General features: G+C 38.6%; 1 protein-coding gene across 2 annotated transcripts in view; it reads left to right on the plus strand.

Moving 5' to 3' along the window:
* Window positions 1-20,753, plus strand: part of NSMCE2 (NSE2 (MMS21) homolog, SMC5-SMC6 complex SUMO ligase) — a 223,843-nt gene that overhangs the window by 68,828 nt on the left and 134,262 nt on the right. The window contains exons 4-5 of one of the 2 annotated variants that reach the window (XM_060128251.1): window positions 9,149-9,295; window positions 18,672-18,706. In XM_060128251.1, coding sequence (XP_059984234.1) covers window positions 9,149-9,295; window positions 18,672-18,706 — 182 coding nt within the window. The remainder of the gene's footprint in view (window positions 1-9,148; window positions 9,296-18,671; window positions 18,707-20,753) is intronic. The other variant, XM_060128250.1, reaches the window with a different exon arrangement.

Here is a 20,753-nt window from a genome sequence, read left to right on the forward strand (position 1 = left end):
GAACCATAGTTGGCATTTTAACTCCCTTCTCCAATACCCATTTCATGTTCACCGTCAACCAACTCCTTAATGAGGTAGGTTTTTATCTGGCTATAACACCTAGGCTTTCATTCCTGGGATATCTGTGTTCTTGATGGTTCTACCTGTATGGAGTTGTTACGGACTTTCATTATTTTTTACCACTAGACATGGCAAAACCAGGAGACAGTCCAGGTTCCAGATGCACACCTCCTTTTCCTCACTCTGTAGCAGCAATCCTGTTTACCCTTGATAATTCAGATTCAGTGCCCCAACCAGTTCTGTAACCTCACTTTTTGTCTGTCTAGTCAGTGTCATGAGAAGCTCAAAATTGCTAGGTTGCTGTTTAAGTTTCCAAATCAGTGAAGGCATTGTTGAGTCCCTTGGTGAAATCATTCTTCTCTTGAGTACTAAGACTATTAGACCAGCAGAACTCGAGTTGCAGCCATGGGAGAAAAAATGCAAGTTGGTCATTAGGTGTGATGAGGGGGGAGAAGATTTACAACTCATTCTACTTTCATCCCTTGGTTCCTAGGTCCATGTGTTCTGACTATCAGAGAAACAATGTCACATATTATTCACTGGTTACAGGCATCCTGTGGGACATTAACCTCATGAGGCGCTGTCTCCCAGGCAGCACTGGAACTGAATCTTCAGTAGATGATTTAGCATTTTAGGAGATCATCTTTCTGGATAATGGGGTACTTGGTGAGACCAGTATATCCTATTAGCATCAACCCATTGCTGTACTTTTTATTCTCAAATCTTGAGTGAGATACCATAATGATAAATAAGGCATTGAGTAATTCTGTAGATGACAGAGGCTTGGTGGACAGGAAAGGCAATTCCAAATTTCAGAATAAGTATCTTTTCATGTGAGAGCTAACAAATGACCACTGAAGGTTGAGGATATCTGCCTGAAGTCAAGTATGTTTTCATAAAATTAAGATGAGGTATAAAAGTGCATTCTGAGTTGGTACTTGGAGGCACATGCAAAGCAAAGTTAAGTTGAAAGGGAGTTTCTAACACAATTTCTAACAAACTTCCAGGGGGTGTTGGGATTATCAACTGAGATGATGATGTCAAGCTTAGCAGGTGCCAGTCATAGTAAGCATTCAGGAAATGTACAGTTGACCTTTGAACAGCAGGGGTTGGAAATGCAAGAGTCCACTTACACACAGATCTTTTTCAATAAATACACAGTTGGTTCTCTGTATTCACTGGTTTCGCAACCTGGATTCAATCAACCGTGGATCAAAATTTCCATCTGCAGTTGGTTAAATCTGCGGAAAGGAAACCTGCAAAATGGGAGGACCGACCATGCTGTACCATTTTATCTAAGGGACTTGAGCATCCTTAGATCTTGGTATATGTGGGGTCTCCTGGAACCAGTCCCCTGTGACTGCACTATTGTTTGTAAGGAAATGTGGTAAAATCAGTTAGCTAATTCAGGGCCCCCGCTTAGAGCTTGACTGCCCCTATTCATTCTTTCATTCTCTTCAAACAGTCCTCTGCCCCTCCCCCTCCCTCGCTCCCCCCACTCTAGACAGGTCCCAAATGTGCAAGTCCCCAGGGAAAAAAAGAAAGAAAGGGGGTTTGAATTAGTTGCAGCCATCTGTCACTGACTCAGTATGACCTTGGGCAAGACGCTTAACCTGTGAGCTGCCCGTTCCTCACATCTGTCAAATTGGGATAATGACACTTGGGTATATAAGGCTTTGAACCACTCAGATGAAAGATTTTGTGCAATTGCAAAGTGCTTGTTAATAACAACAATAAAAAATCCTCATCTCACCCTCCCCTCAGCATGACCTGTGTTTAAATAGAGCAGTGCCTAAAAAGATTGCCTATGAAATGATGTCCTCTATATTTCTGTGGTTACATGCTCTCCTACCATCTAATATGTTTCCTTCACAGCACTTCTCACAGCTGGTGATAGTGTATTTGTTTGACTCTTTGAATAGTACTGTTTTACTCCACTATACCCCAAACCCCATGAGACCAACAGGGACCAGGTTAGGCTGTTTACTGTTGAATCTCCAATGCCTAGCACAATGCCTGCATGTGGTAGGCATTTGGTAAATATTTATTAAATGGATGAATAAATGAATAAATAAATAAATAATGCATATTTCTATGAATTCTGCCCAGAGAAGGAAAGAAAGAAAGAGCAAACAACAGCAACAAAGCCCAGAGAGACAAATCAGAAGTTTGGTTCCTTTGCCCCCAGCCCACCCTCCCCAATATGGGAATCCTGTTACTGTACTGTATAAATATGCGACTCCTGTTGGTCATAATCTTATAGTGGGATTGGTGCCATGAGAAATTATTGGAGTAATTTTCAACGGCATAAATGTTTAGTAACAGATGCACATAGATGGCAGGTTGCCTCATTCAACTGCCATCTGTTAGACAACTGTCTATTCCAATAGGACTGGTCCATTAGAACTAGACCAATGGCACTTTCTCACAGGTTTAAGTTTATTCGTTTTCAATTTTTTTCTGAAAGGCTTGAAAGAGGAAAGATGTTTCCATGTCTGGTTGGCCGCTGCCCAGTAATGGTGTATTACAACACCTTGGCAAACTGAGAAGTGCATTCAGTGTGTCATAATGTTCAACGAGGAAGTGTTCCCTCTTTGCTGTTTTTGTCAGAAGTCAAACTATATAATGGCACTAGGAAACTCACTCAACTACAAATAACTGGGTCCAACAGAGTTCAGTGCAGATTGTGCAACTGACAACAGAAACGGGCATGAGATGAAGGGTATAATCCATGCTGGTCATCATTAGCGTGTGTGATATATGTATTTTTTTTTTAACAGGGCAAAGGCAGTGTAGTAAACTCTGTAGAAAATATAATGTGTCTCCATTGCAATTAGGTTATAGTCAGTGAAAGCATAATGATTCTTAGCCTGGACATGTCTTTCATTGAAAACTTTTCCAAGTTTTTTTGCTATATAAAGGTGGAGACAGTGTTGGCCTATATAAATTTACCCTGTGTATGACCAGTTGGGTTGGTGGTGTGTCATAAGTGTGGGCCAACCTCCATAAATGTCTCAGTGCTTAGCATAATGCCTGGTACCCAGTTGGGGCTCTAAATATTTGTTGAATGAATGTTCTAGGACCAGCTGAGGCAATTCTCTCTGGATTCCCATGAAAGTAGGTCCCATAGCCTTAGATCAGACTGACTATGAATTAGAACTTGGAATACTTAACGTACGAAGCATAGTGCTTCTCTCTTTTATGTACCTATAATAAACTTCTAAAGGCTGTGTGATTTCCAAAATGTAAATCATCAGGTATATGTTATTTTGGGAGCTAAACATCTAACAGTGGCTGTTCTGGAGAGAGTAAATCCATCTGAGTCTTGGTTCAGTTACAAGAGTGACTAATTTTATACTAGATTCTCACATGATTCAAAAGTGTATGAATGACTCAGCCCATTTAATATCCTTAGCTCCTATGATCTCCCCTCCCAGTGAAATAATAGCTATCAGGCAATAATGATAACTGGAGGAGGAGACCTTGACTTTGCCCTGTGGCAATAAAATAATACACTTTGAGTAATTGCATATGTGTACAATATTGTTTGAAAGAAATGAAGTGTATTATCATCATATAATTATTAAAAATTTTATTTTAAAGCATGTTGAAAATAATACATAGTTTCAGTATGGGTAAGGACCAAGTTTGCCATTAGTTCCTACCATTATTTCTTTTCCTAAAACATTGAGCCTCTGTTCATAGGGACAGAGCCACCACAGGTCTGACTTCATTGTTACAGTCAGCTCTGTGATTTGCCTTCCTTTGCTGACGTCAGAGAAATACTGCAGTCACAGGAGTGTTGGGTTCCTGTTAAATGCAGCTAAACATTCACAGTGATTTTGAGCTCAAACTGAGCAGTTAGTTGGAGAGTCTCTGGAACATTTGGCGATCTGTGTGTTCTGTCCTATCACTGCTCCATGTTTTTGAAACAATTCATTCAACAAAAATCTGCATATTTTGGAGTCAGCACTTTGTGCGTGTGCATCTGGGCTCTTGCTAAAGTCCTCAGTGAGCCAATCATAGAGTCCAACGGACACTTCTCAATCCTTATTTAGCTTGACTTCAGTGCAGCATTTGGCAGATCTTGAAATGTCCTAGACTTTTGGGACACTTTCTTTTGGTTGTCTTCTTAACTCTTACACTTTTTCTTTCTAGACTCTTCTAGCTATCCCATAAATGTGATATTCTCCAGAGTTCTCTCTTTACTTTTATTTTGTTTCTGTTTATTTCATCTCCTTGGTAATCCCATTCATTTCCATGGTTTCCATTAAAATCCATACCCTGATTTCTCCACGTGGGTGTTCATGTCAGTCCACAGAGCTGCGGGCCTGGATATCCAGCCACCCTGGAGATATATATAATTATAAACACAACAATAACACTTAGTCCTCATTGACTGTTCTCTGTGACAGATAGCTCATCAGTGCTGTATTGTTTCATCCCATCTCTTCCTCTCCACAACACTGTGAGGGAAATACTGTCATTATTTTCTATCTACAAGTGAGGAAATTAAGGTTAGATGCATTTAGTAACTTTTCTAAGGTCATTCAGTTAGCAAAGAGCCTAATTTTTAATCTCAAGTCTAGAGCCCAAGTTATTCATTAATACTTGGGATTAGCATGTCAGAATGGAATCCTTACTTTCCCCTTTCTTCCCCACACCCATCCTTCCCATTCTTCTCTGTCCTATTTGAAAGGACCATATTTCATTCCTAAAGTAGAAGTCTGGGAATTGCACTAAACCTCCAAAGATTGTGGATCACAATAGTACTTTGCTTTTTATGTCCAAAATATCTTGTTTGCGCTAAACAGAGGTTTCAAACTCCTGGCTTCAGGCTGATGTATTGTTTGGACTATACATTGTTTTAGAGACAAAAAAAAAAAAATAATAGGTGTCACAGAAATCTAGATTTGTAACTTTTCTTTAGAAACCTGGGCATGCTCTCTCACGTGGCAGCAGTGACCCGGAGCTGTGCAGCGGCTTCCTCTCACCTGGGGCTGTTGCCGGCTACTTTGACATGGTCCTCACCACTGCCTGTTGTCCTACACTTCTTGGGGGTTTCCTCAGATCCTTGCGTGTCCAGCCTTGTGGGCATTTATGAGTTCTGGTAAAGACTATTGTTGTGCTTTCGCAGCTGGTCTTCTCCCCTCTCTAGTTTTTGCCCTAGTACTTGAAGGATTTTCTCAAATGAAATCTGTTACTTGCTTTCTCTTAGTGTTTCTGATTTGTGTTTCCCCACTGGCTGCTTCTCAGTCCACAAACATGTTGAAAGCTCTATGCTAAAGTTGGAAGGAAAGAGTAAGAAAATTTAATGTCTACTGTGTACCGAGTTAAACACAAACATGGTGTAATTAAGTCTCCATGGCACTGACACGGGTGTTCCTGATTCCTAATGAAGTGAGAGAAACCCAAGGCCTAGAAGGACTGTCCCCAAATCCACAACTTAGGGACCCAGACCTGCCTGATCCTGAGGTACATGTTCTTTCTCCTCCATCATGTCAGCTTCACTCCAAGCTACTGTTGACCTCTGTACAAATAAACAAGTGTCTTTTGCTGTCTCTTTCCCAAGATCTGCTTCCCATCTCTTTCTCCTTCCTTTGCTGCCAGACTTTGTTCACTTGCTCACACGTAACTCCGTTAGTCCCTCTTCTCATGTCACTACAGTAGAATTTGGTGTCCCTGTAATTCACTAGTTCATCAAGGTCATTTGAGCACCTACTGTACAACAGATAGTACACTGGGCACCAGTGAAATAATCCTTGCCCGAGAGAAGCTTTGCAAGCTAGTAGGTTGAAACAGATAAATAGTTCCAGTGCAGTGTACCAAGTACCTGGTAATTAAATCCAGTGGTTTCTTTTTTAGCCCTTATCTTACTTAAGCTCTCTTGCATCATTTTTTCCAAAGGACAAGCGTCTCTTAAGGAATTTTCTCTTTTCCTTTCTTCTTGGCATGCCTTACTCCTGGTTTTCTTCTTTGCTCTTTTTTTTTTTCCTTAAGAGGTCCTTTTGCATTTCTCTTCTCTTTTTTCACATGCTCTCATTTTAAATTTAATTAGTTGCCCATATTAAATGTTAAAAATCTTGAGGTCATTATCAGTTTCTTGTCTTCCTCTCACAAAATGACTCAGCGATTCTGCTTCAAAAATAGTGTTACAGTTTGGTCAAGTTGCCTGCCCCTCTACCATTAGTTAACATAGTCCAATAACTTCTTTCTCCCTTCCTATCTTAGTGCATCCTCTATGCTTTAACTACAGCCGTCATTAAAAAAAAGAAAGAAAGAAATTTCTCATTGTATTATTACTTTATTCCTTAGAATATTTTAGTGTCTTTCCCTGCTGCCTATCAGGTCAGGCCTCATGTGCATAGCCTGGCTCCCAAAGCTATTCACCACCCTACTCCCAACCAACTTTTCTGGTCCTCTCTCCTGTTTAGCTACAAAGCTTAGCATGGAGAGGGCACTCACTGGGTAAGTAGGTAGTACTTAAAAACATGACCTTTTCTCTCCCCAGGGCAGTATTAAATTCTTTCTCTAAGTATGGTGTCCAATAAGTTTACTTCTCAGTAGTGTCTATCATTTAAAAATTATAATGGTGTAAAGATTAACAATCTGTTGGGTTGGCCAAAAAGTTCATTTGGGTTTTTCCATAAGATGTTATAAGCTATTTTTAAAATTCTGTTTTCAAAATTCTTTAGCCCAGTGTATGAACTGAACTGTGTTCCGCCAACATTCATTATGTTGAAGTCCTAACCCTTAATATCTCAGGATGTGTTTGGACATAGGGTCTTTAAAGAGATAATGAAAGTTAAAATGAGGTCATGGGGGTGTCTCATTTTAATCCAATGACTGGTCCTTTTAAGAAGAGAATATTTGGATACAGAGGGAAGACCGTGTCACAGGGAGAAGCTGGCCATCTGCAAGCCAAGGAAAGAAACCTCAGAAGAAGCCAACCCTGCTGTCACCTTGGTCTCAGATTTCTAGCCTCCAGAACTATGAGAAAATAAATTTCTGTTGTCTAAGTCACCTGGTCTGTGGTACTTTGTTATGACAGCCCTACCAAACTAATACACCCAGTGACTTAAAACTGAGGTTTTGTGTCTTGTATCTAGGAACTTTATCCGTAGGAAAGCGATGGACTGAGGATCTAATAGATCCTCTCCTCCCATCTCAAATTTCTTTGAGGTATTTTACATTTGTCCTAGGAGAAGAGGGCCATCCTTACCTTTTCCAGGCTAGGTAACACTTATGATCAACTAACTACTCAAAGAATGGCTTTTTTCTTTCCCCTTTTGGGATTATGTATCTATTTATCTTGAAGATACAAACGAAGCAGGAAACCATTAAAAATATAGTTTAATCCCCATTTATTGCATTGATTTAAACAGGTAGTGAGCTTAGTATTTTCCAGGCTCTCATTTTGATAGCTAGAGTACAGTAAGTTCTCTTTGCAATGGATAGCTATGCCAGCTGCAGCATCAAGTTTCCAGAGAAGATATTTGCCGCAGTGAATTTTATGTACTTTAGAGCAGTTCTCTCGAGGTTCTGCTGTGGGGGGAGAAAGTACTCTGAATCACTAAATTTGGTGTGTTCAGGTTTTCCTAGTCATACTTCAGGTTGCTGTGTTGTCAACCTCAAAATGCCTACCCTCTCCATCCCTCAACCCTGCACTCTTCTGCCCAGCTCCTCAGCTGTGGTGTAGTTGAATGAAGGAAATGAAGTATGCTGAGTGGGTTAGAGACTTTGTTGGAAGAGAACATCTGCATTTGTTGATAATCTGCTCAGATCAGATCTTCTCTGACCATTGCAGCTTAAATAATAATTTCATACTGATCGAAGACCTTGAGAAGTTTCACCTGTATGCCTGCCTGTGATGTCCCCCTTAACATCTCAGGTGGATGTGAGTTGACTTTATTTTATAAATCCAGAAAGAGAGCCCATAATTCTTTTCTAAAAACTCATAATTTATTTTCTGTATCTATCTACTCTGACCTCTTCATGCTGCTATCTTGAACTTGTTCTGTCCAGTGTAGAGGCAGAGGATAGCCAGTCACCGCGTATAATAGCTCTTATTCTTGAGATATAAGGCATTATTAAATTGTCTTTCTACCTTCTCTAGCCAAACTGAGCTTTACTGGTTTTTTAGGCTTACAGGACTTGGTTTAGATTTTTAATTACGTATAACTTGTCATTAAGGCCTCTCCATGTTTTTTCACACCTCTCTTTGATGGTGGATCCAGCACTGGTTGAGTTTCATCAGTACAATGAGTAGACAGTTCCTACACTCTGTACTTTAAATATGGATTTAGGCATTTTGGTTTCGTGCTTAATTTTCATTTTCGATTCAGCTAATTAAAATGCATAGCAATTGAACAAAAGAAGATAATCTAATTCTTTCCTCCATGACAAAAGCTAATCGAAGCAGAGGGCTTGCAGATCGTCTTTTGACTTTGAATGGTAAAGCACAATTCTTTCCACGTTTTTGCCTGTTTGAAAAATTTATAATAAAATATTGTGAGGGGTAAAAAAGAATAAAGATTGAGAGTTTAGCCTTGAACAGAATAGGGGCACTTTTTCCTTGTGGCAGCAGGTGGTGGAAGTTTAAGGTTGAAATCTTACCTGTTTTGTGAAGTAGGAGCCACACTCACCTGCTGGGACCAGGGGCCAGAGAAGAGGAGTGCTGAAGAGAATGAAGGATGGAATGAGCCCTCGGGAGGAAGGAGAGGGGACTGAACAGACCTAAGTAAAAGGAAGGAGCCATCATGGTCAAGTTCTGGTGAAGGTGGAGGACACAGTTGCACTGGTGTGAAATTTTTCCCCAGCAGTTGTCTGGACGCAGCAAGCTAGCAGGGCAATTGAAGGCATAGCTTAAGAAAGGAAACTATGGGATGGGATGAATGATTCCCTCTGCTGTTCACTAGCAGTCTGTTCTGGAACAAGTCCCAGCGTTTCTGGTTCTCTGTTGGGGGGAATTCTGTTTTCTACCTCATTGTACTTTTATTTGAATGAAATGAGAGAAAAGTACTGTTACAAGACTGTGTCATTGTTAACTTTTAACTAAAGTAACTTTATTGTCTTCCTCAGGTAAAAGAAGAGCGTCCAGAAAAAATACCCGATCTAAAATTATTAGTGGAGAAGAAGTTTTTGGCTTTACAGAATAAGAATTCTGACGCAGACTTTCAAAATAATGAGAAATTTGCACAATTTAAACAACAGCTGAAAGAACTAAAGAAGCAATGTAAGTCAGCATGCTTTGCTTTGGTTTGGCTTTTTGAAATTAGGGAACTGACTGGATGAACAGTCCCAGAAATCTGATTTTATAGAGTTCGCTTATCTGCTTGGCTTGATCCTCTTTCTAAATTGCTTTTGTATTGTTGTTGCAATTCTGTATTTGGTCTAACTTTGGTTCACATCAGCCTGCCCATTTCTGAAAACTAACAGTTTCCACAAAGTGCTAAGAAAACTCCCCAGCAGGTAGAGAAAGTTACACTGTTATTGTCCCACTGCTGGGGAGGGAATTGGGAAAATAAAACTGAAAGCTATTTTATTAAAATAACGGTGGTGTTTTTTCACATTTTAAACTGCTGTGCCAAGCTTTAAAACAACCATACCTTGATTCTAGTTTTGCTGTTTTAGAGTAGCAGGAGCAGTGTCTTCTCAAATATGAGACCAGAATTCTCCTGATCCCTCTATCTTGGTGGTAGTATAAATTCCATGTGAGCTTTGGATTCGTTGCCTTCCTAAGAAACTTTATTATATTCAGGTTTTTAATGAACATAATTTTGATTTAAAAATGAGAGTGGAAAAAATTATTAGTTGTACCCAAAAAATTTTGTAGACAGTGTTGGCAGAAATATATATTTTCTATACAGTGAAGTACATATGTCCTTTTTTCCCCCGCTCTTTTTCCATATAGTCCACTTAACAATTTTATGTAATTTTATTGTTTTTACATTAGCATCAACTTTGTTCTTTCTTTTAGGTTTGAGGCTCTTTTATTCCTTAAAGAATTGAGGCAAATAAAGTTTTTTTTAAAACTTTAGTTTCATATCACCTTCATTTGTGCATACACATGGAACAGAAATGCATGATATATAAATCTACTTCGTGTTCATATTTGTACTTAGTATAGGGATTCATATTTTGAAATAGGCTTTCTTTTAAATATAAGCATTTTCTTTAAATTGATGCTGAGATCTCAAAAAATGACTGAGGAAGCTGCTTTACTTTTGTCTATTTTACAAATAACTTAAGTTTCACAATTTGGAATGTTTTGCAATCATGGTGAGACTTTTGCTTTTACTGTAGATTTAAACAGTAAGCACTTTTTCCCACATTTTAAATCCGTTTTTTTGTTCTTCATTGAACAACACAGCTACCAAAATCTCCCTAATATAATTTGCACTGTTCCCCCAAATGGGTAATAATCCCCCAAACAGGTAATAATTTGTTAGTGCCTTTCTGGTCTTAAGATGCTAGGGAATTGAAGTTTTGGTCTTGGTCAAAATAGCCAAATGTATTTTATTTTTCTACTTGGAGCCAGTAATCACAAATTATGGCAGATTTAGCATCCATCTGATCATAATTCTTGATTTTTTTAGATATTTTATAATACAGATTAAAGGACAAATACCCAAAAATAGAAATTTCTTCCCACTTTGTTATTGTTTACAAAGTTACTATTCCATAAGAGAAAACTATAAAGATCTTTAGAATCATATGCTCACGTGAAAACACTTTATAATTAAGGATATATAATTCAACAAAATGATTATTATTGGAATTATAGTTACTGTTTCTTTAATTCTCTCTAAAATGGGGGGTGAGGGAGAGGTTTCCCCAGGCCAGCAGTATATACATCATTTGTCTAGACAGTTAAAACTTACGACAGAGTAAACTTATATTGAAAGAAGAGCTCCCTTATGTAAGGTTTCCTTACATATGATAACACTAGAATTAAGACAGCTTTCCCTTTTATTTCTTCTACAGTAGTCTTTTAAAAAGTCTCAAATGGTAGAACAATCAAAATATTAAGACTCTCTTGAGATGCCCTATAAGATGCGTATACTTTACTTGCAAAATGTGATTTTTTTGTGCATTATTATTAACGCTATCAATTAAACTTGCACCATGCCTACTGGATTTCCTTTCTTTAGATTTAACGCCAGTGAGGATGCTGATTAGCACCGGGCTCCTACAGTTTTTGTGGAGCCAAGTCAAAGGGACTGTGATTTATAAAGAGGCCAGTGAATCTGTTTATTTTGAGAGGTGTTCTGAAGGCAAAGAATTAGAATAGTAATTTTTTTTTTTAAAGATTGGAAAAGACAAGCCAGGGAGAGATACTTGCATCTAGCTGTCTGTTTTGACAAAGGCTAAAGCGTTTTTATGGTCTGCACATAGCAGAAGAGTTCTTTCATGAAAATCACCCCACATTTTCACCAGATTTATTCTACGAGGACATAAATTGTATGGGATTAAATTTTACCAAATCAGGATTTAATGAAAGAAATGCCAGGAAACTCTCAGGTGGGGGAAGTCGAGAAGGAGATTGAAATGAGGCCGTCTGCCAGGTGCCCTGACCTAAGGACGTGCTCCCACTCGGCCTAGGCGGCCCTGCCGGCAGGAATCCGTTCACCCCACTCTAGCTCAGCAGCCGGTTCTCAGACTGTCTGGTCTCAAGATCCCCTTACATCTGACAGTTTACTGAGGGCCCCCCAGACAGCTTTTGTTTCCATGGGTTATAGCTGTTGGCATCTAATTCGAAATCAAAACTGAGGAATTTAAAAAATATTAATCCACTTCAAAAAATCGATCATATGCCCATTACATGTTAATACAAAGAACGTTATGACATAACGTTCATATATTTTCCAAACAAAGAAAAATTAGTGAGAAGATTGGCATTGTTTTCCATTTTTGCAAATCTCTTCAGTTTCTGGCTTAATGGAAGGCAGCTGGATCCTCGTATTTGCTCCTGCAGTCAGTCTGTTGTACACTGTTCTGGGGGAAGCGTACAAAGAAAATCTGGCTTCACATACAGGTAGTTGGACTTGCTGAAAGGATCTTGCAGACCACTTGAAGTTCTCACTTTGAAAACCACAGATTTAGGCCAGGGATCAGTAAATTATGGCCCATCGGCCAAATCCAGCCTACCCCCTCTTTTTCTATGGCCTGCTAGCTAAGAATGTTTTTTTTTTAAATATGTTTTAATTGTTGGGGGAAAATGTCAAGAGAAGAATAATGTGTGACATGTGAAAATTATATAAAATTCAGATTTCAGTGTTCATAAGTAAATTTTTGTTGGAATATAGACACACTCATTCATTTACATGTTGTCTGTGGGTGCTCTACACTATAATGGCAGGGGTGAGTTGTTACATCAGAGACCATTTGGCCCACAGAACTTATATTTACTATCTGGCTCTTCACTGAAAAAGTTTACCAACTCCTGGCCTAAATTAAAATCAGAAACAAGGGAAGGTTTTTGTTGTTGTTTTGTTGTTGTTGTTTTAACTTCAGATTTTTTTCATAAATACCATGCATTTGTCTCGGGTATATTCAGAACACCTTGTGTGCCTGCTGTGTATGAATCATTGCAGCTGGTGCTCTGAGATCAAAATAAGGTAGAGTCCCGGTACCTGGAGAAGACAATATATACAAATGTGAAATAACGTGAGAACCATGAAAACAAATATCCAATCAAAAGCAAAGACAAAATGTCAAAAACAAATATTGGGTTGGACAAAAAGTTCCTTTGGGTTTTTCCGTAAGATGTTATAGAATATTATATATTCCGCAATATTATATAATGTGGGCCCTAATGGAGAGAGTCAGAATAGGAATGCAGATTTTATCTGTGTCAGTTGATAGGGGCTGCCTGGAACTGTGTGTTCAAAAAGATTCTGAGGCTGGGTTCGGGCCTAGCAGAAAAGAGTGTGCTGGAGGATTACGGTGGAAGAGAAGAGGAGCAGTACAGATATCTGGTATTTACCATCCCTAGAATATAAGGGTAACAGATACATTGTACTCATTTAAGAATATGCGTACTCTAAAGGTCACATACTTCAGTTGCACACAGTAAGGTTTTTTAGTAGTTATTTGCACCTTATGGATATTGCCAGGCATTCAGTCCATCTTCTATGCATAAATTATTTTATCCCTGGGTACCCAGTGTCCTCTGTATTAGAGATATTATGTTGCCCCAACTTCACAGGATTATTTCCAAGATTAAATGAGATAGTAGATCTTTGCAAACTCTGAAAGCTTACTTTAGACTTTATTATTGAGAAAGAGCTAGTACAGCATAGTGGAAAGAATATGAGTTTAGCAGCCAGAAGACCTGCGTTTGAATCACTTAATAAGTAAGTAGCCTGGTCTCCCTACCATTGCCACCCATTTTTCTTAGTTCTAATTCTTGAAGTCATGTAAATCGAGATTGTGATTGAAGATAATTTTTATACTTGGCGGTGGTGATGATAAATGAGCTAGGGAATAATTTCACAGAAAACTACTTCCCTAAATGGTAATCATGTTCTTACTAACCCAAGTTGTAAAATAAACAATATGACTTGGTTTAGGGCAGACAGAACCAGACTTTGTTACATGAAATTATTTTCATTTATCTGACCAGTGTGTTCACATAATGTTCTCTCTTCCTTGCCTCTTTTACCTAAACAGTTTACACTATTACAACTCATGGTCTCCTGCAACTTTAACATCAGGAGAACTTAATTAGAATGTGCAGACACCTCTATACAGACACTTTCTCAAGTCATCACGTAATCTTTTTGGCGTCCTTTATTCATTTACCCATTATATGATTAGCAGGCATCAGAAGCTTTAGTGTAGGTCATCAAGGCAGAAATGGAGGGCATTTGACAATAATTCATACTTAGAAACCCTTACAGTTAAAGGGCTTCACTTTGTGTTCAAAATAGAGTTTACTGTGAATCTGAGATCTTTAGTATTAAAATAAATTAATATGAAATGTAATTTTGATGGTACCTTTAAATGTTATAAGAGCGGGCTTCCCTGGTGGCGCAGTAGTTGAGAGTCCGCCTGCCGATGCAGGGGACACGGGTTCATGCCCCGGTCCGGGAGGATCCCATGTGCCGTGGAGCGGCTGGGCCTGTGAGCCATGGCCGCTGAGCTTGCGCGTCCAGAGCCTGTGCTCCGCAATGGGAGAGGCCACAACAGTGAGAGGCCCATGTACCGCAAAAAAAAAAAAAAAAAAAAAAAAAAAAAAAAAATTGTTATAAGAGCATGTCTTTTTTAATGCAAATTTGCTAATCTGAAGATGTTCACCACAAATTTAACAGTATATTTAGGTCATATAGGAGATATGCAGAATATAAGATACAGAGATATTTGAATCCATGAGTGAAACTCAGAAATCAATTTCAGTGATAATGATATTTGTATCCGGATATATCTATACAGACATAGGAATTTACACTGTAATCTTGTAATTATACGGGTTCACAGGAATTTACACTGTAATCTTGTATTTATATGGGTTCACAAAATAACTATGTACCTTCACTTGAAACATGCTCATTATAGCTCTCAAAACTGATAAAATAGGGAGTGGCCATTCACTTCATAAAAGGATTCACCTCAAGGAACCCGTTAGATAGGGAGTTCTTAGGAACAATAGAATACCTCTACTTTACTGTTCCTTATGGGTTGCTTACCCCTTCCTTCAGCATCTATTCAAAGCCGCAGTGTAGTTCCATTGGGTAGGCACTTCCGTGTTTTGCCTACTGCTGTATTCCTTGAGGTCTAGGCACATGGAATGTATATAGCACAGATCCTTGATAGTCACAACAGTCTTCAGGAGAACTGTCATATACTTGAGAGCTTAGGCTGTATTTAAAGGAGACCCCTGCCACCTGTGCCAGTCCCTTGTTGCTATGAGTGAGGGTGGACCCAGTGTTGCCAGATCTTCAGGTTCTTTTGGAAAACCCAGAAGCTTAGCTGATTATTTTTCAGTTACTAAATTTTAAAAACACTGTGCGAACTCAGTTTGCGATCTTTGATTTTGCCTTCTCATAATACCATTTTTCAGTGCCTTGTTATGCACTTAACGAGGGACATCAGCCTTAATTTGGCCAATTAACAGTAGATTATGATTTCTTCAGAGAAAGGGATGGTTTTGCTTCAACACACTTCAAGGTAAGGCCAGAATGTGTATTTGACATCATTTGGGAATGTGGAGTAGAAACCCAGTGGATTCTCTTGAAAAGCGGGTGGAGATTTTATGGTGAGGGGCCAGGTATGGGAGTCCCTAACCTACTTGCAGGTGAGCAGTGGAGGTATAGAGAAGATTAGCATCTTTGAAGATTGGGAAGTTGTGTGTGAGTTTTGAAGCCTGGAAGGAAAGAGATGAAGAAGAAACAAAGGTGGTGGTGTTAACAGGGAAAAGGGTTGTGCCTAGAAATCCGTTGGATGCATTTAAACTACGCCAGGTGTTGATCAACCTGACTTAATCCTGATCCCCTTCAACCTGTAAATTTCTTTGTTGTACAGCATAACTGTCTATCCAAACAACGTGTGTTGCTGGCCGGCAGTTAACCAAAGCCCAAGACCCTTTAAGGCAGGAACAGTTGCTTATTCATCTCTTTGTTTCTTTTGTTCCTCCTCTAATCAGAGCTCAGGTAATATTTACAGAACAGAATTATTCAACTAGAAAAAGAGGGTCAGAACCTAGTTAAGGTAGTCTGATGATAAAACTTCTTTTCCCTTCAATACTGTGTCATCAGCAAAGAAGAAAAGAAGAGGAAGAAAATTAGCATGTATAGAGTAGGGATCTAAAATCAGCAGCAAAGGTTAACAACTTTTATTGTCTTTGAAAATTCTTTATTTTTTAAATTACTCCGAAAAGACAACATACATGACTTTGTGCTTATAACCCATTATAGTGACATGTTGGTGTAAATGTATAGTATATGTAGTAATACATAGATTTTAATACCATAGCAGCATAATGCTCAGGAATTGATGCTCACTTTTAGTGTGATTGCTTAGAACATTTAAGTAAATTTATACAAATTTAAGTTTGCTGGCTCTTCTCTAGACATTTTTATCATCTCTGTGGCCCTCAGTTCATCTTCATTTCTTTCTTTGATGTTGACGACACCATCACCATTCATTTGCTGGATGACCATTAATTGCTGAGAAATGCTAAAAAGTCGTAAGTTTCACAACAGAGATTGACTTTTTCAGGCTGTATTGCATTGCTGGCCTAAGGACTCATGCTCCTTGAGTGAAATTTATCCCTATGGTGATGTTTCATTCTCTGTGTATTTGCCTCTCTCCCTCTTCCTCTTTGAGTCATTCAGTCTGATTCTTTTGTGGCTCTCTCCTCCCTTCTGCTTTCTTTGTGTTTCCCACCCCATATGGTTTCTCTTTCCTGTAGGTCTTTACTTATGTAAGTGGTAGCTATGTGCTACCATTCCCGTCTTAATGGTGAAGCAGCTTCAGAGAGATTAAGTGATATGCCCAAGGTTACAAAGCTAGTAAACAGTGGAACCAGAAGACAGGAGATGCCAAGGGTAGAGAGAGAGTATTAGGAAGAGGTGTAACTATCCTCTCTCTTCTGTTTCATAAAGTTATTTCCTAGGAATTTTTACATCTTAAAGCAGATTTGAGGTACCAAATAAATAATTAGTGAAGAAAAATATTAATTCAAATTAGATTGATTCTGTTGTGGTAGAGTTTTAGTCAGGGCATTAAGCTATCAGGGAGCTCTTTGGTAGTGAAAAATTGTCTTTTCTCCGTGTGCATTGTAATAAACAATAAAGATGCCCATCTGCTCCGCCTTCACTCTAGATTTTCCCTGGTCCTTTTGGAACATAGTAATATTAGAAGTAATAACCAGGTTTTGTAAAGTGCCTACTACGTACGGTATTTAATCAGTGCTTGTTGGATTAATGAATAATGTACAGGCATTGTTGGAGGGCCTACCTTTGGAAGGGGTATGGAATTTGCATACTTTATATACATTATTATTTCTCACAAGGGGTATGGTATTTGCATACTTTATATACATTATTGTTTATTTCTCACAACTCTACAAGAGAACTGTACCCATTTTGTAGATTAGAAAATATGCAAAGAGAGGTAATATAACTTCCCTAAGATCATAAGTGCTGAAATTCAAACCCAGGTTTAGGTGACACCAAAGTTCATGTTCTTTCCCTTATATACCACACCAACTCTTGAAAACACTTGCATGTTTCTTCTCTTCTCTCAACTCAAGCATTTCATGCATCTTTAAAAATTGATGTGTCCTAGGACTCCTGAGTAGTGAAGAGTTTGTTTGGGTCTCCCAGATTATAGATCTACATTGATGTCCTCTGATGACACTGATGGAATCTGTTTCATCTAGCTGAGAGAGAATCTCTTGCTTAGTCACTTCCATTTAGAGATCAGGGAGTAGGATTCATCTCAGGCATCACATAGTACTTTGTATGTGCTTGATATTGCCTTCAAGGTAGCCCCTAGAGAAACACGTAGTAGCTGAAGCCCATTTTATAGATAAAGAAGGCAAGTGGTTTGGTCAAGGTCACAAAGTAAGTTACAGAGTGAGACTTGAAACTAAGTCCTCCTTTTCCAGATCCCAGTAAATAGTGCCTAAGAATGCCATTTCCGGTGTGAACAGTTGCCGTGCCTAGGGAGAGAGGAATAGGATATTTATTGCACCACAAGTTTAGAACAAATTCCAGGAAATGTATTTCAAGCATAACGGCAATAATCCCGTGCACATACATCATCCCTTTTAATCTTTGAGACATCCACGTGCGGGAGAGGAATGTGTGAAAAATGCAGGTTCTGTTTTTAGCAGACTGAATCCTGGAGGTGACATATTTACCCAGTGTCTCACAGTCAGGAGGTCACATGGATAACAAATACATCTCCGAGGAAACTGGGAAGCTTTAGAATGAGAGATGACTATAATTAAAGTTATTAGGGAAGAAAGATTGAGTTTATCAAGGGAGAAATGAGTCAGCAGCAAGTTTAAACAGACTGTGATCTATGGGTGTTTCTCTCCTGGTGGCTTATTTTGAGAGAGTGTGATGCCATCCGTGCCCAGAAAGCAGCCCGACCGAGAATAGGAGTAAATGTCCTAGGGACGATGCACATAATGCTTAAGAAAAGAATTGTCTTGTCCTGTCAAGTTAATAGTCCCTGAGGCTGGAAGATTGACGTGTTATAGTCGTTAGATTAGTATATAATGTGTACCCATCTGTAGTTGACACCCACCCCAGCCCAGCCCCTGGCAACCACTGTTCTTTGTTTTTTTTTTTTCTTTTCTCCATGTAGTTTTTACTTTTCCTGAATGTTGCATACATGGAATCATACAGGGTGTAGCCTTGTAAGTGGCTTTTTTTCACCGAGCAGAATGCATTTGAGTTTCGTCCACAGTTTGTTGTTGCGTTGCGTTGCTGAGTAGTATTCCATCATATAGATGTACCATAGTTCATCTGTTCATCTATCCAGTCATCAGTTGAAGGACATTTCAGTGGTTTCCAGCTTGGGGCCATTATGAATAAAGCTGTTATAAGCATTCACGTACAGGCTTTTATGTGAATATAAGTTTTAATTTCTCTTAGATAAATATCCAGGCATGGGACTGCTGGCTCCTATGGTGAGTATGCATTTAACTTATAAGAAACTGACAGACTGTTTCTGTTTTGTAAATAAGTTCATTTGTATCATTTTTTTAAAAATTAGATTCCACATATGAGTGGTATTGTATGATGTTTGTCTTTCTCTGTCTGACTTGCTTTACTTAGTATGAAGATGTCTGGGTCCATCCATGTTGCTGCAGGTGGCATTATTTTGTTCTTTTTTTGTGGCTGAGTAATATTCCATTGATTATTTTAAATTAAAGTTACTTAAGAAACAACCAGGGGAAGATGGACACGCTGACTTCCTTTGCCCCTCCCTGGAAGCAGGAAATAAATCTCCCACTTGAAGGGTACCCTCCCTATACCAGAGGTAGAAGGCATCCTTCTCACCAGAGATAGGGAATTTAGGGCCAAGAAAGTTGTGTAAAAACACCTTGTTACTCCTTCACTAACTTGCTACCCCAAGCCCAAACTCCTTTTACTTGTCATTTTCTCACAGATCTATTGTTTCCTTGTCTAAAAGGTATAAAAGCTGCCTGCTTGGGTGACTTCTTTGAGTCTTATTTTTATAGATTCCGTACATACAAAATTAAATTTGTTTTTCTCCTGCTAATCTGTCTTATGTCAACTTAGTTATTAGACCAGTCAAAGAACCTAGAAGGGAAGAAGAAAAGTTTTCCTCCCCTACAATACTTACATGAATTACTGAAAATTAAGATACTTTCCCAGTATTTGTAAGTTTCTTTTGCTCTAGTCAGTAATCCTATCTTATTACGTTAGTCCATGAGAATTTATTCCTTATGCCTGTATGTTTGTTTATATTGATGATCAGCTTCTTAAGTGATTTATTAAATCATCTTTTTCACAGTCCTTTGTAGAATTTTCCTGGGGACTGATGTGAAATTTGGCAATATTTAATATCACAACTTTTTTTTCATCCCCTTTTGAAAAAATATTATGGTGACATTGGTAAATCTGAAGTCACCCAACACCTCTCTCTATATCCAGGATTTTTTTTAACACAAAGATTACTGACAATATTTCTTCAATTGTATCTGAAAGTTCACTCAATATATTTTACTTTAACACATTTTAAGTATCTAAGGATGACTTACTGTATCTTATCTTCATTAGACTTCAGCTCTCACTTAATAAAGTTTTAGAAACTTTAAAAAAGAAACTGACAGACTGTTTTCCAATATGATACCCTCCTGCGTTCCTCTCTCAATGTATGAGAGTTGTAGCTGCTGTGCCCCCTCACCAGCACTTGGGTTACTTTGGTTTTAATTTTAGCCATTCTAATAAGTATGTAATGTTATCTCATTGTGAATTTAATTTATGTTTTTCTAATGACCAGTGATATTGAGCATGAAGTTCATTTTTTATATTTAAATTTTTCATATAACGTTCGTGTTTTTCTATTCATGTATCTCGAACATTTATCCTTTAATTCATTCAAGAATCATCATAGTTTGTGGCAGTGGTTCTCAAAGTCTGTTCCCACACCAGCAGCGTCAACATCACCTGGAAACTTATTAAAAACACAGATTTTCAGGTGCACTCAAGAGCTACTGAATTGGGAACTCTGGGGATGGGGCTGAAGTTTAACAAGCCCTCCAGGTGATTCTCCACTAAGCCAGAGTTTGAGGACCATTAGTTTGCAGTAGTGGCACTTACCCATCACTGTATATCAGTATCAGCTGTGCACCTTAAAAATAAAATTAGAGCTCAGTCACCACCCCCCAGAGTTACAGATTTAGCTGGTGTCTGATGGGACTCCAGGCATTTTTTTTTTAAGTCCTCCAGGCGATGCTGATGTACAATCAAGGTTGAAAATGATCTACCAAAGGTTGTTTAGCTAGGCATTGTAGAGGACACAAATCTGACTTCTAATTCCAGATCTCATGTAGCTTGTTGTCTAAAAGGGAAGATCCAAAAATACACAGCATAGACATAGGCACATATAAATTACTCAGCAATTATCTAATAAATTAAAGTGTACTTGGTGTCTTGGGTTTGAATGGAAACTATAATTCTCTATCTCAGAGCCTCAGTTTTGTACTC

This window comes from Lagenorhynchus albirostris, chromosome 17 (genome assembly GCF_949774975.1).
Source record: "Lagenorhynchus albirostris chromosome 17, mLagAlb1.1, whole genome shotgun sequence".
NCBI classification, from domain to species: Eukaryota; Metazoa; Chordata; class Mammalia; order Artiodactyla; family Delphinidae; genus Lagenorhynchus; species Lagenorhynchus albirostris.